General features: G+C 34.1%; 2 protein-coding genes across 3 annotated transcripts; both read left to right on the plus strand.

Moving 5' to 3' along the window:
- Positions 1-2,489: 2,489 nt before the first annotated feature.
- On the plus strand, positions 2,490-6,073 carry LOC131010244 (nuclear cap-binding protein subunit 2). Its single transcript, XM_057937681.1, has 8 exons — positions 2,490-2,745; positions 2,991-3,214; positions 3,837-3,975; positions 4,046-4,079; positions 4,339-4,449; positions 4,838-4,891; positions 4,969-5,075; positions 5,764-6,073. The coding sequence occupies exons 1-8, from the start codon at positions 2,728-2,730 to the stop codon at positions 5,836-5,838; spliced, it is 762 nt and encodes a 253-aa protein (XP_057793664.1). The 5' UTR covers positions 2,490-2,727; the 3' UTR covers positions 5,839-6,073.
- A 1,459-nt stretch (positions 6,074-7,532) lies between these two features.
- LOC131010240 (DNA mismatch repair protein MLH1) lies at positions 7,533-15,379 on the plus strand. Of its 2 annotated transcripts, XM_057937676.1 has the most exons (17): positions 7,533-7,643; positions 7,730-7,990; positions 8,648-8,820; positions 9,373-9,445; positions 9,777-9,911; positions 10,003-10,213; positions 10,594-10,742; positions 10,839-10,937; positions 11,221-11,287; positions 11,403-11,538; positions 11,893-11,987; positions 12,065-12,173; positions 12,553-12,718; positions 13,405-13,566; positions 14,057-14,225; positions 14,470-14,621; positions 15,102-15,379. In XM_057937676.1, exons 2-17 carry the CDS (start codon positions 7,754-7,756, stop codon positions 15,144-15,146), a joined length of 2,178 nt encoding a protein of 725 aa, XP_057793659.1. In that variant the 5' UTR covers positions 7,533-7,643; positions 7,730-7,753; the 3' UTR covers positions 15,147-15,379. The 2 variants fall into 2 exon arrangements, with proteins under 2 accessions (XP_057793659.1, XP_057793658.1); XM_057937675.1 differs by having other exon boundaries at positions 7,576-7,990.
- The last annotated feature ends 1,576 nt before the right edge of the window (positions 15,380-16,955 follow it).

Genomic DNA, 16,955 nt, shown 5'->3' on the forward strand with positions numbered 1-16,955 from the left:
TAATAATAACGAACAATATTTTCATAGATTATATAATTTCAATATATCACAAAACTTTTTTTGGACATTCCGTATATTTAAGACATTTTTTATTAAAATGCAAGCATAATAATAATAATAATAACAAACAACATGTTCATGGATTATATATTTTCTATATATTATAAATTAGTTTCAATACATTATAATTTTTTTTAGCATTTCATACATATTAGGCATTTTTTATTAAAAGACAAGTATAATAGTAATAATAACAAACAATATTTCATAGATTATATAGTTTTAAATAACGGAATTATCCTTAAATTAAGTATATATATGAGAGAATATAATAACCAAATACTCTTTTATAAAACAAAATTATTTTATAATAGGTATAAACATACATCTATATATATTTTAAATTTAAAAAAAAAAAAAAAAAAAAAACTCAAAATTTGGGAGGGGGCTCTAGCCCCCCCTAGCCCCCCCCTGGCTCCGTCCCTGCTCATCGGAACACGTCAACTTTCAGTCGCCAGATTTTTTTTGCTGGCCATAAACAAGAAAAAGTTGCAACAATTGATATTGTCTTGTAATTAGCCTTATAATTAAGGTGGGGCATTTAAAAATTAAGAATGTTTAAACAATGAGCCACAATTTTTTAAATTATAATGATCTTTTATTATATATTATTAATCGTTCCAATAATAGAATATTTCATCAATGGTCTATATCTTGTGTTAAAAGACTAATTTCAAGTCGGATAGATTCTTTTAATCAAAATATTTGCATCTTTGTATTTCTAAGCAATTTAAATATCAAAATTCACAAAATAAGAAGTACATGTCCCCTCAAAAAGAAAAGAAAAAAAGAAAAGAAAGAAAGAGTATATTTCTTGAGGGCATCTTTCTCTAAAATTAACCCCATAAGCAAAGGCCAACACTTTTTAGGTAGGATTTCAAATTCTTTCGATCATTCACTATCATCGATCATACGACAAATCATAGGACGTAACATGCTCATTATGATGACATCAGCGGACTAGATAAGCTCGTGATCCAAAAATTAGAGTTCAAATTTGTTCAATACTTTAAATATAACTTGACTTGTCACGCACATAATAATCTAATGTAACAGAAAATAGTTCGGAGATACCTAAATTCCCAACGATAAGGGATGTTAAAATTGAAAATTTTCAGCAATAAAAGGTGCTAAAATTTAAAGTTTCCCGACAAAATGATAAATATAAGAATAAAATTTTAAAAGATTTGGCTATGGGCTGCCGAAATTTTATTCTTGCAAAGCAATTTAAGACATCGTAATAGTTATATTTGACGAAATAAAAGCAGTCATACTTTGCATACATTTTGTCGAATAATTAATGTCCAAATTCCTAGCCATCCAAAAGTAAACAAATTTTGTAAGATAATACTCATCACAATCCCAATTCAATAGGGGGCACAAGATCTGGACATAAAAGAGATATAAAATATTTTTTTAGGATATATTTGAAAAAATATAAAAAAGAAAAAAAGATAATCCTTTTTTAAATAAAAGAGATATAACTATTTGTGACCATAACAATTGATATAAATAATGAATTATGTAAGATATGTGTTATCTATTGATTTTTTATTTTGAAAAATGATCTATTAAAATAAAATGTTTAAATAAAGAAATGTGACCTATTACATTGATACATGAAAATAATAATGTTATCTTTATAAAATGGATAATTTTAAATATAGCCTCAAATTTAGTTATTGTAGCCTCTTATTTCAAAAGATAATAAAAATAATATAAATATCCTATATATTATTCCCTTGTAGCCATCAAAATGGAATTACTGAAAATAAAACTGGAATAGTCTTGTTCCTAACGATGGTGATGATGATAATGGTGATAACTTCTTCTGCGAAATTTGGATTTTAGGCTTTTATTGTGGGTGCAATAGCAATTTCTTCGTGATACTTAAATCAGAGCTAGAGTAGCAGCAACATCCAAGTTACATTGAGGGGAGACAATTGATGAAAACCAAAGCTACCGTTCTACATATCTAATTAAATATTTCATTCGTTTCATTATAAGCTGTTCAAAATTTTTTGACACGAGAATTAAGAAGAATGTGTAAATTTATTAAAAGTGATAGGACTCAATTTATTTAAGGGTTAAATTTTTTGCATTTATGAAAACATGCAACTTACAATAAAACGATTCAAAATAGAATACATGTCATTTTTAGTGGGACGAAGAGAGTATCATTGAGCAAGAGCAAAACTTAATAAGAGATATTTAGTTGAAATTTAGAATTTGATCTGAAAATAGTGGAAATGAGAAAGTTCTCACAAGAGGCTATATGATTTAACTACTTTTAGGGGCTATATTGTTCTTTTCGAATTTAATTCATTGGAAAATTATTAGAATTTAAAAGTAGAGTGTATAAGGGTATAATAGGACATGTATTATTGTTTTTATACTTTTTAAATTGGAGGGTTTTAGTAAGAAAATTGGGGGGTATATTTAAAATTATCTTTATAAAATTTCACAAGAAGTTGATGGCCCAATGTTGGCTTAATCTAGCCCAAAACATTAGTTTTCTTCGACTCGAATAACAAAAGCCTGACCCATTTAATTTATTTCAACTTACAATTTGTAATTTATTTTGGAAAATTTCCCAGTCACGCATTAGGGCTTCGTTTTCTCCCATTTTTCTCACTGAAAATCAAAATTTGCTGGTGGGAATCTCCGATGGCCTCACTCTTTAAGGTAAAATTGAGTTTTCATTCTCTAATTGTTTGAATTTCGGTTAGAAGGAATCAATTTATTGCAAAATTTAGCTTCAGTTTGAATTCCTGCATTCGTATTCTAGTTTCAGCTAATCTAGGTTAATGGGAAAATCGTTTGAGCTGCTTGCATAACAAAAATTTGATGTTATGCATTTGAGTTTTTTGTTTGCTGAAACCAGGCAGCTAGATTTTTACTGAAGTCTGGGTAATTTTTTTCTTGGTTAGGATCCGACAAAATTGTCGGCCTATAGGGACAGAAGGTTTTCCGGGACGCAGGAAGAGTACGAGGAGGCGCTGCTGACATCGACCACCGTCTACGTGGGCAACATGTCGTTTTACACGACGGAGGAGCAGGTGTACGAGCTGTTCTCTCGGGCGGGGGAGATAAAGAAGATGGTTATGGGTTTGGATAAGAACAGCAAGACCCCTTGCGGGTTCTGCTTCGTAATGTAAGGGTTTAGATTGGTCGGGGACGAGCCTTGCACGAATTCTTCCGTTTTAAACTTGTAAATTGAGTTGTTCAAGTGACCTCTTTTGGGTAGTGTTGATTCGAATTTTTAGCTGTGCTTTAATATGTGTTAGTTAGTTTCGTCTTGTTGCCAATTAGAGGCGAATGGGTAATAGTGGCTTTCAAGTGCTTAGTCGGTCGAAGTTTCTAACTCCTGTCTTAAGCTTGTAATTGAGTTGTTCAAGTGGCCTCTTTTGAGAAGTGTTGATTTGAATTTTACGTTGTGCTTTAATGCATGTTAGTTATTTTCGTCTTGCCGTCAATTAGAGGCGAATGGGCAATAGTGGCTTTCAAGTGCTTTAGTCAGCCGTGGCTTCTAACTCCTGTTGATGGGAAGAGATGGGGATGGAGAGTGCAGGTGAGTCGGGGAGGGAGGGGAGCTCGATACTGTCGTATCTTTCATTGTCCTTGAGTACTTTCATGTTATCTGAAGTCATATTGCTCGTCTTTGCTGGTAACTGAGTGCTTTAAGTTTCTAATGCTCATAATCTTGAAAGAGGCAACAGAAAGCAAAATGTTTCTCTATCACTCATCCCCTCATTATGGTGCTTTACACATATCAGGTACTACTCCAGAGAAGATGCTGAAGATACTGTGAAATATATCAGTGGGACTATTCTCGATGACCGTCCTATTCGTGTCGACTTTGATTGGGGGTTTCAAGAAGGCAGACAATGGGGACGTGGGCGGAGTGGTGGGCAGGTGAGGCATCTAAGTTTTGTTTCTCCTTGCTAATCCAGTAATTTGATCGAATTTATGTTCTATGTATCAGGTGCGGGATGAATATCGTACAGACTATGACCCAGATATCCTTCTCATGGCAATTGTTTTTTACTTACGCAATTGAATTTGTTCAAATTATCATTTTTGCCGTCCTTTGCTTGTCATGATCTGGATTCTCGTATATAGCCGCAAGTATCTCAAAATGCACTCAAACCTTACTTAATGCCATCACTACAAGACTGCAAGTGGCCAAATTTCTTCTTATGCATTCCACGAATAAAACTATTAGTTTCTATGTATAAATAAAGCTACCTGAATATCCAATTTCTTAACATGTCATACGTAGAGGTGGTTATGGAAAAATAGTCCAGAAAGAGTTGGAAGCCCAAAGGCAGCTAGTCGATTATGGTGCTGGATCACTAGGTTCATTTGCACCTGTTATGCAACCTAACTGTGAGTCACTAAACAGCTTTAGCCTTTCTTGTATTTACTGCGTATTGCTCTTGAAAACTATAGCTCTTTCCTTAACCTTCTGTTTCTATGAGTGAACTTTGAGTTCTTTTAATATTATTGAGGCCACATATCTATATGCCAAAGGTTGATAATCTTGCTAAATACATCAACACACAGTTTTACATATTGTTTAGGGATATCAGAATGTGGTTTGAATTTTGTTTTGAGTAATCCCTTTTTTTTCTTCACTGAGGGATTATTAATTTGTTATTATTAGTTCAATAAACTAATATATAAATGATCTTTAATTATACAGGTAATAATAGTAAGACATGTTAGCTGAGGTATTTGCATTACTTTATATGTTGTTGACTTTCTACTCTTGTAGATGGTAGGCAAGGTGGAAACTACGGTCAAGGGGGCTCCTACCGTCATGGCAGAGGTATTATTCTCATTTAGACTACCATCGTGATTCCGCTCATGGAACTCACTAATCGATGTCTTACTGTGGAAAAACAGATTACCCACGTAAGCGACATAGAGAAGATGACCGTCGTGGGCCAGATTTTCAAAGGAGAAAGTCAGACTTTGTATATCGGAGAAATCCAGATAATGAACCCAGACCGGTAAGTTTCTGATGGTTGTTACTCACTTTCCATAAATTGATCGCTTCACTTCTGATTCCACCCACCACACACAAAAAAAACTTGCTGCCCTATACATAAGTATCTGCATGTGAAGCCACTTTTAGCTGTCTGAAGTTTTCAACTTCTTACTCCCTCCGTCCCGCGAAGCTTGAGTAGTATTCATTTTTGGGTTGTCCTGCTTGAGCACTTTCCTTATATGGCAATTTTTTTCTCTTTATTCACATTTTCACTTTTTCACCTACCACTCTTAACACACAAAATACTAATTCCTTAAAATTCGTGTCGAAAAGAAATTGCTCAAGCTTTGCGGGACGGAGGGAGTATATGATATCGGTATCTTTAGGATCATACCAGTTCACTTCAGAGGCGAAGAGGGCCGACATGTATTGAAGTGTTGGTATCAATATCTTTTGTCCTTACTGCCCGGGGCGCACCTATGAAGGGGCAAGGAGAGGCTTTAGCCCCTACCGAGCAATTTCTTTTAAATGTTAAATTATTTGCATTTTCTGCGAAAACCCCGTCACCAAACTAAATTGTAGGAAAAATGCCTTCTAAATCTTGAAGTCGAAAATGTAGAAAATGCAGCCCCTGCCAAGGATTTTTTCTGCCTTGATTGATGACTGGAAGCGGCTTGTTCATCCATATTCCACCATTTATTTGCTTACAGGAAAAAAATCCGCGATTTCGAGAGAGCGGGGATTCAGATGAGGAGGAGGACGATGATCGTAAGCGGCCATCGTAGGCAACATCAGCCAGTTGGATACTTTAGATAGAAGTATATGCCCAACTCTATGCTTTGCTCCAAAATGTGATCTTCCCACCATTTGTGCAAAGCATTACTGCTTAAGTTTTGTGGATTTTTCTTGTAAAACTTCGAATAGTTGAGCTAAGCTGCTGTAGATTTAAACTGGAATACTTCTCTCCCATTCGACTTGTACTTGCGCATAATTATTAACATTATTAATTATTTTATTTTATTTTGGGGGCAGGCATGATTTAATTGGCGAAGTGTCGATTTCACGACTCGAAAATGCATCAAACTTTACCATCATTGTTTTTTTTAAGGGTTATTGGCATCTAAATACACGAATTTTGGGCCTATTTTGGTTTTTTCCACTAACTTTGAAAGTTGTCAAAGAATATACGAATTTTGACTCATTTTATTTTTTCCTACAAACTTTGAGAATTGTCAAAAAATTAATGAACTTTGGCCCATCTTGTTTTTTCCTACGAAATATATTGTTATAAAAATTATTCAAATAATTCTTTTATTTTGATTTTTTTAAAACAACATCGTTTTGATTCCAAAATATATTTTAATTTTTTTAAAAAAAAATCATGTCACTCATGAATAATGATCATCAATCATTAATTAAATTATTTAAGCTACCAAATTAATTATAAAAGAATTATTCGAATAATTTTTTATAACAAATATATTTCATGGAAAAAATTAAATTGAGCCAAATTTCATGTATTTTTTGACAATTCGGAAAGTTCGTGAGAGAAAACAAAATAAGTCAAAATTCGTGTGTTTTTTGACAACTTTCAAAATTCGTGGAAAAATCAAAATGAGCTCAAAGTTCATGTATTTAGGCCCCAATAACCAGTGGCGGATCCAGGGGGGGCTTCAGCCCCCTCCCAATTTTTGAGTTTTTTTTTTTTTTTTTTTTATATATATATTTATTATTTTGTTTTATATCTATATATATGTGTATATAAATAAAAAAATACAAGAAAAAATATAGTAATACATTATTTATAGTATCCAACTATCCATATTAATTGCTCAACACATTGAGTTGTTACATTTATAGTATTATTTTTATCATTTTTTCTTTCTTAGTTAATTTTTAATGTTAAATTTGAGTCAATTCTAAAGGTAAAAGTAAAATTACTAATTACTAACAATGAAAATTAGTTTATTTGTTTAGAAGATGAAACAATTTTTTTTTAAGAAAAATGAATAAAAGTACGTTTTATATGCTTTCAATCTACTTGATGTTGAATTAATTGAATTGCGAACAATTATCTTATTATATTAAGTGATTGTTGAAAAAATGTATGAAATGGAGTGTACGGAATGCTCAAAAAAATTGCTTCGAGGGCTCCCGCCCCCGAACCCCGTGTAAATATTTTCAAGCACCGTGGTCCAATAGATTCAGCCCCCCTAACATTGAATCCTGGATCCGCCCCTGCCAATAACCCCCATTTTTTTTAATAATTTATCTTATGAACGAAAACAACAAATTGTCAATATGATCGTTCTTTTCCTCAAAAAAAAAAAAATATGATCGTTCTTCTAAACAAAAGCGGGTGCCAATTGAGTAAATCTTAGTACTTATTTATTTATAAAACTTGGGATCAAATTGGAACTTAATTTTATTTTTCTAAATGAATTAAGTATATCAAGCTCATTTGATGTTTTTATTGTGACTAATAATTGTATATAAATAGTAGTATCATTTAATTTCAGTTTCACTGTGTAGAATTTGCCTTTATTTTAAAGAAGAAGAAGATAAAAGAGGAAAAATATTCTAAATCAAGGTCTATTTGGCGCCAAATCCCTAATTTCACAACTATAATTTCATATATATATTTGATATTTGATTTGATTTGATTTCAAAATGGAGGTGGAAGCTCAAGCCTCCGATCGAATGGATATGGAAGACTGTGTGCCTACTCCAGTTCAGAGGGAGCCGCCGATAATCCGACGATTGGACGAGGCGGTGATCAACAGAATTGCCGCCGGTGAGGTCATCCAACGGCCGGTCTCCGCCGTTAAGGAGCTCGTCGAAAACAGCATCGACGCCGACTCAACTTCCATCTCCGTGGTAGTGAAAGATGGTGGCCTCAAACTCATCCAAGTCTCCGATGACGGTCACGGAATTCGAGTAGTTCCTTCCTCTCTCTCTCTCTCTCTCTTTTTTTTTTTTTTTTTGTCTCTATGCAGTCTTAATTGTGTGCTTAGTGCGTCTAGTTGGCGTCTCTGTGTGTAGTGTGTGTGCGGGCTTATTTATAGTTGTTTTTGTGGAAATTGGAGTTTTAGATGTTGTGATGAAATCGGAGAAACATGATTTTATTTATTTATTTACATATCAAATGGCATGATAACTGCAGGGACAATTTAACTCACATGTGGTAGAAAAGTGCTGTTAGATTTATGCTGCATGAATTGAAAAAATAACACCTCAGCTAAAGAATGAAATTCGAAAATATGTGTATATTAGGGGAGCTAGTCCACAGTCGAGGCAGGCTGCAATGCATAACTGTAGATGAGAGAAGAGACTTGTCTCGTGGTGTTTGAGTATCATGGTGACATGATATTATGAAACATATAAACTTTCGATCATGGGAAACTTTTGTACTCATCACTTACCTGTTTTGTTGCAACCTCAGGTAGCTCTTATCCCTCTCATAAAAAGATGAAAGGCTTCATGCATATTATATGCTCTTTTGATGTATTTTATATGCTGCTACTACAACTTGTAATGGTATTTAAAATTGCATTTGCTGTGTCTAATTTTCTGCTTGTTTCTATTTGTGCGTAGTATGAAGATCTTCCAATTTTATGTGAAAGGCATACAACCTCTAAATTGAGTAAATTTGAGGACTTACAATCTATCAGATCAATGGGATTTAGAGGCGAGGCATTGGCAAGTATGACATATGTTAGTCATGTGACAGTTACCACCATAACCAAAGGTCAATTACATGGATACAGGTACCGATTCCTGACCTTCTTCTACTTGCACTATCTTCCATTTAGGGTAATTTAAAGTAGTTGGAAATGCACTCTTGTATGTAATACTTAGGTAAGGATTCCTTCATGCAGGCAACTTCTTTTATCTTAATCTTCAAATTGTTCTTATTCTTAAGTTATATTACCAATGTATGCTGTGACATTTGCTTATTTAGAGAAGAAAATGTTTTTACATTTATTTATCAATACTCAACTAAACTTCCCTTCTTCTCGTCCTTTTTATTTCCTAAGTTTAGTTATCATATTCTTATTTCGGTTGTGGTTTCACCTAGTATAAGGTTTGAAATTTATGTCAGATCCCGACTCTCGTTATATTCAATGCTCTTTAGGAATTTCCCAAAGCAAATGTTCATGTTTTAGTTTCTTTTGGCCTTTTTTTGTTGTAACTTTTGAAACTTTTAAATGTGTCCTTTTCCTTAGACATGGTTGCGCAGATAATGTGATTTATACCTGTATAGCATAAACAAAATCCTTATTTATTAATTTATTTTCATGTGCACCCTCATTTGATAGGGCAACTTATAAAGACGGTGTGATGGAGTATGAACCAAAAGCATGTGCAGCTGTTAAAGGCACTCAAATCATGGTATGCTTCTGTACCTTGATCACTTGCTTTTCCAAAATTTGAGTGTTGAAACACTAATGTCGAATTCTGCGGTTCAAGATATCAAAACACAAAAGAGACAAATTAAGCCAAGAGAGAAAACAATCTAAGGAAAATTGAATGAACATGACGCTTGCCTTAACTATGATGCTTTAATGGTAACAGGAAAATATGCGACACAATGATTAACATAGTTCACTTGTATGTATGGGAGAGGCCTCTCACCAAGTGGACATCCTTTTGTGTTTGCTATAACTTAATACTCCTTTTGATGACCATGATTGCTTTTACATGATATGCATCTCTTTGGCAGATAGAGAATTTATTTTATAACATGGCTGCTCGGAAGAAAACACTTCAGAATTCTGCTGATGACTATTCAAAGATAGTGGATTTAATTTGTCGGTTTGCCATCCATCACACGAGCGTGGGCTTCTCTTGCAGAAAGGTTTGTCCATTGACGGGGTTCACTTTCTCTCTGTCTGCTTCCAACTTTCCATACAAGACTTCCAAATCTCTGAGATGTATGTTTCTCATAGCATGGAGCTGCTAGAGCAGATGTTCATTCAGTTGCTACATCCTCAAGGCTTGACGCAATTAGATCTGTCTATGGGGCATCAGTTGGACAAAATCTTTTGAAGATTGAAGTCTCTGACAATGATCCATCGAGTTCAAGTTTTGAAATGGATGGATTTATTTCTAATTCGAACTACACTGCGAAGAAGATAACTATGGTGCTATTCATCAATGGTAGTTTCTTACTTCATAATACTCTGTGAATACTGTTATCCATCTATTCTCCTCATGAATAATGTCATTCGTATCTATTTCGTTTTCTGTGCTGTTTGAAGATAAGAGTATTGTAGCTTAGTTATTTCCATTTTAGGTATTAAATTAATATAAGCGTGATGCTTGTGTGGTGCATCTGTTTGCATTAAATGGTTCCTTTCTTTATAGTTTTTTCAATATCTCTTAGCATCTGCCAGTATTTTTGAAACTTAATTTTGCTCCTTGCTTTCTGGTTTTGCAGCACTTAATTATGTCCGTCAAAAATTCTTCTAACGAAGTTTGCAAATTTGAGTGATAGTTTTGGTTTCTCTTTCTTCCTTATGTTACATTCCCTATTTCAGATAGACTAGTGGAGTGTGGTGCTCTAAAGAGGGCGATCGAGATTGTTTATGCTGCTACATTGCCAAAGGCATCCAAACCTTTCATCTACATGTCAGTCAAGTTGCCACCTGAACACATTGATGTAAATGTGCACCCAACTAAGAGAGAGGTACACAGAACGCTTTATTGAATGAGACTTAGAAGTGAACAAAAAGTCCTTGATGCACTTTCTTTTCTATGTTGTATTCTGCTGTTGTAAGCACAGGTAAGCCTCCTGAACCAAGAAATTATAATTGAGAAGATACAATCTGCTATAGAGTCAAAATTGAGGAACTCCAATGAGTCGAGGACATTCCAAGAACAGGTAATTTCAACGAATGTACCACATCAGCTTGATTTCATGTCTCTCCTTGTAGATTTGTTTGGACCTTCAGATTTTCTTCATTCTTACGAGATTTTGGCTTCATAAGTTTTTTGAACATTCTGAAATTAAATTGGTATTCAACTAATTTTCAGGTGAAACTTTTTCATATGTCTGTTTCGCGCCCTCTAAGTATGAGCATACTCTTCATATTTTGCTGCTTGCTGACATAAAGTGTTGTCTGAGACTCTGACTTCCCTTTGAAATTTTCCCTTTTCCGAGGCAGAAAGTGGATCCGTTAGCTAATTCTGTTTCTACGAAGAAGGTTACCTCAACTCCTCCCTCTTCTTTTGGTATGCTAAATCTCTCCTCTTTGCCTTTCTACAAATCCAGCATGTGCTGGATTATTGTTATTTGTTGATGAGCTTTGCTTTTCAAATCCTTAGTCTTCATATGTAAACTTTCTAGGAACAAAGCCACAAAAAGTTCCGGTGCACAAAATGGTAAGGACAGATTCCCAGGATCCCGCAGGAAGGTTGCATGCATACATGCAGGTTAAGCACTCAAGTCAAATGCAAGGAAATTCTTGCTTGGCCTCCGTGAGGTAGAATGGAACACATTTACTCCTGAAGTACTTGCATCTGTAACAGGTTTTCTAATGACTGTAGGGTAAAGAGCAGGTCATCCATATCATTTCTAAAGTACTGGATTGATGATTCATGGACTAGATCATGGAAATATATTGCCTATGGCCTATTGGGTGACTTGGGTCTATGACAGTTTTATTTGTCTGCACACGATTTATGTCGGACGGGCTTTCTCATTCATCTTCTGCAAATACCAGTGTCAATATTATTATAGTCATCACTATTACATGCTGATTTTAAAGGAAATCCTCAGATGAAGTTCTCCTTTGGTTCCCCTCAGACTCCCATCATTACTTATTTTTCAACTGCAGGTCTTCAATCAAACAAAGGAGGAACTCCGGTGAGACTGCAGACCTTACTAGCATTCAGGAACTTCTCAGAGAGATTGATTCTATCTGCCACTCTGGTTAAGTCACGTCCTTGTTGATTGAGAACCATTTCGACAAATTTGTCAATGACGTTTACTGACTCGTGATCTTATAGAGTTGCTGGACCTTGTTGGACACTGCTCGTACATTGGGATGGCAGATGATGTTTTTGCTCTGCTACAGCATAACACTCATCTTTATCTAGCTAATGTTGTCAACTTGAGGTAGAAGTTTTAACTTAAGTTGCAGGCTCGGGAGTGTATAATAAGGGTAGAGATATAGTGGTTTATGTATCATTTGATCTCATAGAACCTTGAATGTGGCTCAAACTATGATGAGAATATTCTGTATTGGTTTGTGACTTCTGCAATACTTAGCTAGTGTGTGACCTTCAGATAAAAAATACTGTAGAACTTTGACGGGACTCTTCTAGCGGATGAAATTTATGTAAATTAGGACCGTCTTATTCTTTCTGATCCATGAAAATAACTTGACATGTAGTCTTTCAGTTTCAGTCCTCTTCATATAACTGTATTTATTGATTTGTCTTAGTTGTCTGAGTTATCTGATAAGTTTTCCTTTCTTCTTTTGATGCTTTGGCAGCAAAGAGCTCATGTACCAGCAAGTTCTAAGTCGCTTTGCGCGTTTTAGCGCAATTCAATTGAGTGATCCCGCTCCTGTGCAGGAATTGATAATGATGGCTCTAAAGGAGGAGGACTTGGAAGCAGAAGGCAATCAAAACGATGACCTGAAAGAAAAGATAGCAGAAGTAACTTTTCTTAATGCTAATGGCTCTTTCTAGAATGTATAGGGATTGTTAGCATGATTTTGATTTGACAACTGCTGACTTATTCTCACTCATTTCTGATTTTGGTCATCCTGGAAAACTCTTTCTGTTTGCTTTTTTAACTTCCTAATTAGATTTCCTGGTAGACTTATTTTCCTTTCAATATACATTTGAAACAAGTCCCAGAATAGTTCATTGCTTCAGTTATGAAAGATTGAACACTGTCATATTTGTTTTAATTAATCACGATAAACAAAATAAAATGAATTCATGCTAAGCATTTTGCTGTGTGTGCTATGCTATAAAACCTTCAACTTCTGAGGTAATCAAACTTTCTGTTTACAACTGAGAATGATGATATGTCCAGTAATTTGATCATGGTGTACAAGACCCTTTTAAGCAGTGCAACATTAATAGGAGAAACTGCAGGAAATCTCACCATTTTGATCTTTTCATCTTTCACTCTTTTATAATAACAATATTAGAAGCTCTTAGATAGGGTGAAATTCTGTTACTTTAGCGCTCGGCGTCATAACCTCCCTCGTTAATCTTGGGGAAGTTTCTGGGTTCATTTCCTTTCATGCATCGTACTTAAGATACGACGGATTCATTTCCATATACCACTTCTCGTTTTTTTCCTTCTAAATCCTTTTGTTTTCTGTTGCTAGATGAATACAGAGGTGATCAAGCAGAAAACTGAGATGTTGGAGGAGTACTTTAGCATTAATATTGACCCGAATGGTAATTTGTCCCGGCTGCCCATTGTACTTGACCAATACACACCTGATATGGATCGTATTCCAGAGCTTCTTCTTTGTTTGGGCAATGATGTAAGCTCCATGTTTATATTATGTTAAAAATATTGTCTCCTGATATAGCTGATTTTTTTTTTCTTTTCAAGACAAATATATATTATTATTCAATTGCCTGTTTAGGTTTGCCATTATGCTGTCCCTTTGAAACCACCTATCTACTTAAGGGGCTAACTTCTACTCCCTCCGTCCCATGAAGCAAGACCTAGTTCTTTTCGGCACGGGAATTAAGAAATTGGTATTTTGTGTGTAAAGTGTGGTCGGTGAAAAGGTGAAAAGGTGAATAAAGAGTAAATTTTTTGCTATTTTTAGAAACTGGTCTTGCTTCGTGGGACAGACCAAAAAGGAAACTTGGTCTTGCTTCATGGGACGGAGGGAGTATTTCTCAACTCATTTTCAAAAATATAGTCTATGGTGTTACATAGAGGCCTCGTTTACAGGAACTTCTTAATATTATCTTAGGATGCATGTAATACAGTACTATTTGCTAATATTTCTTGTTTAACAGGTTAGTTGGGATGATGAGAAGGTTTGTTTTCAAACAATTGCCGCAGCTATTGCGAACTTCTATGCCTTTCATCCCCCTTTGTTGCCTAATCCATCAGGCGAGAGCTTACAGTTTTACAAAAGAGCTTCTTCTGGAGATGCTGAAGAAGGAAATACCTCACACAGTGCTGGTAAGTCTGTTGCGCCACGAACTCCATGCAACATTATTTTGGTTATTGCTTGTCGAATTTCATATCAGACACTTTTAGTCTGTTGGGCTTTGTATTCTTAAGGAAAAGGCTAATTACAGTTTTAGATTATGTCTAGCTGAGTACACTACATAGTTTAGTTCGGGAATTTGCTACATACTTTTCTCTTTCTTTGCATGTATCTGATGTTTCTAAGTATATAAACATATGTACTATTGTTAACCAGATGACATAAAGGAAATTGACCAAGATCTACTTTTGGAGGCTGAAAGTGCTTGGTCTCAGCGTGAATGGTCGATTCAGCATGTTTTGTTCCCCTCCATGAGGCTTTTTCTCAAGCCGCCTAAGTCAATGGCTACAAATGGAACTTTTGTCAAGGTACTTGAGCTTGGGAATTGGTGTCCTGTTTTTGCCTTAAAATTTATGGCAATAGTTCTAAAATAATAGTATCAATTTGGTGCAACTTGTGCAGAATTTTATTCACTCTGTGGGAGTGCCCATTCAGAAAATTATACCCACTTTGCTTCTCTTAATTTGCTTGGTTCAAGAGCTTTTTTTATTCACCTCTCAAATAAATCATCTTTTCGTTGCCGATGAGAGATTAAACAGTGAATGTTTCTGATTCTACCACATACGTGTTAGAAAAATCCTTCAGCTTGCTGTTCTCTGAATGTTTGTATGTTTTCGCAATTTTACTTGCAGTCACACCAGGTCGCGTAATTTGTGTCGAACATGTTAGTTAGAAGTTTTACCTTTAGATAATTTCTGTGCAGCCTAGTTATGCCCATATTGTACATTTGTACTTTCAATTACTATATCCCAAGTTTTGTTTTCAAAGTAAAAGTGTTGATATTCCAGGTAGCTTCATTGGAGAAACTCTACAAAATTTTTGAAAGATGCTAACCAGAGCAGTATTCTTCTCGGCTGTCGCGATGGAGCTGTACATGTTATAGTAAGCTTGCAAGTTTCCCCATCCGCTTCGCTTCTTAGTCTGATTCTGTATCATTAGCATGTTGTTCAAAATTGCATCCGTCTTTTATGTATACATATATATGCACTTAGTTAGGAGATATTGTAATATTTTGTGATGAAAAAGAGGATTTATGCTTCACTTCCCAGGAATCTGGATTTTAGCTTTTCTCTGTTTTTGCCCAGGGCACCTGCTTTTGCTATCATGTTTCATTTCATTTCGTTTTTTTTTTTTGGAAATTGTTTCCATTCGGTATTTTATTTTAAGATTAATTTACTTTATGTTCGGGTTGCAATGATGTGGACTTTAAAATATGGGGGAAGAATTCAAAAAAAATAAAATATATGGGGGAAGAAAAAATTCCAATTTTCTAAAAAGTTGCAAATGTGGTGTGTGACAAAATTTTCTGCGCTCATAAAGATGAGTTAAATCGTCGAAAATTTTGTTCCGCGCCATATGGACAAAATGGTCACGTGACCAAAATGGTCCAAGATTGAAAGTTTTGTTTGCAACTTCTTTTTTTTTTTTTGAGAGGATTGTTTGCAACTTCTTTGAAATGTCATGTTTTTTTTTTTTTTGGCAAGAGTCGGACTATTTTATACTTTCTCCGTCTACAAAAAATAGAAGTTTCTTCATGATGGATTTTATACTTCATTCACAATACAATTAATTATCATTATAAACACTATTTTTTAAATTAGATCTTTTCTCCACTCACAATACAATAAAAATAGTTATTAAAATCTGTGTCGTTCACCTTTAGGACTATTTTTGGTGGACCGAGGAGTAATATTTTGCAAATTGATCCAAAAGTCAGACCATAAAATTAAAGTAATCCTTTATTTTATATGAATTTTTCATATACTTGTATAGAAATTGGATAAAATAAAAATTTACTTTAAAATATAAATTAAGAATATTTTAATTCTTAGATCATAAAAATTTACGATGGATTCATCAATTAATAAAATAAATTTATGGTTTGAGTTCGAACCTTGTGAGGAACAAAATTATTGTCTTTTAAAATTCCTCAGCTCTTACAATGAATTCATTTTGTTTTACAAAAAAAATATTATATTTTATGATTCATAATTCTTATTTTAATACTATGAATTTGTAACCTATTTTAGTCTATTTTATATATACTGTATGGTTTGAATATGATCGTGGCCGCTTTTACTTTTTGTATGCTTGTGATCAATACAGAATCTGTTGTGGTTGTGAAATACTAATTGTCACTGAATAATATTACTTTGAAATTATTTTGATTCTTATGTTACAGAGAATCGGGATTGCATTATGAATGCACCTAACATGCAGCTGTCATCTTGAATTTTGATAATTTTGGAATAATCCAGTTCACTTTCACCTATTAAATATAATAAATGTGTGAGGTCAAATTGTATTCACTCAACAAAAGATATTCAAAGTGTATCCAAAGCTATTGGTTGCGCCTAAATATTTGTTTATAAACAGAATATTTGTATCCAAAGCTTTCGGGTTTATCCTATTTCCATTTTGTTTTGTTCAAATAATTTTGTTCTATTAGATCAAATTGCATGGGCCTTTTTTAACTTTAAATCTTTTACTGTTTACAAAACGTAGTGGAGCATTTACTTTGAAGTATTAATCTTAATAAATAAAAATAGTAAGATTAATAATTTATTTATTTTAATGGATTAAATTGAGATATCATAATTTTTGATTATTTTTGTCATTTAAGCTAATTTTATTTGATTCAT

This window comes from Salvia miltiorrhiza, chromosome 2 (assembly GCF_028751815.1).
Source record: "Salvia miltiorrhiza cultivar Shanhuang (shh) chromosome 2, IMPLAD_Smil_shh, whole genome shotgun sequence".
Classification (NCBI taxonomy): Eukaryota; Viridiplantae; Streptophyta; class Magnoliopsida; order Lamiales; family Lamiaceae; genus Salvia; species Salvia miltiorrhiza.

Excerpts from the sequence above, each read along its gene's own strand:
- LOC131010244 (XM_057937681.1), top strand. Across the intron at positions 3,215-3,836 it reads TGCGGGTTCTGCTTCGTAAT|GTACTACTCCAGAGAAGATG; the intron begins GTAAGGGTTTAG and ends TACACATATCAG. Across the intron at positions 5,076-5,763 it reads CAGATAATGAACCCAGACCG|GAAAAAAATCCGCGATTTCG; the intron begins GTAAGTTTCTGA and ends ATTTGCTTACAG.
- LOC131010240 (XM_057937675.1), top strand. The coding sequence starts at position 7,724 with ATGGAGGTGGAAGCTCAAGCCTCCGATCGAATGGATATGGAAGACTGT. Across the intron at positions 10,214-10,593 it reads TATGGTGCTATTCATCAATG|ATAGACTAGTGGAGTGTGGT; the intron begins GTAGTTTCTTAC and ends TCCCTATTTCAG. Across the intron at positions 11,288-11,402 it reads AACTCCTCCCTCTTCTTTTG|GAACAAAGCCACAAAAAGTT; the intron begins GTATGCTAAATC and ends TAAACTTTCTAG.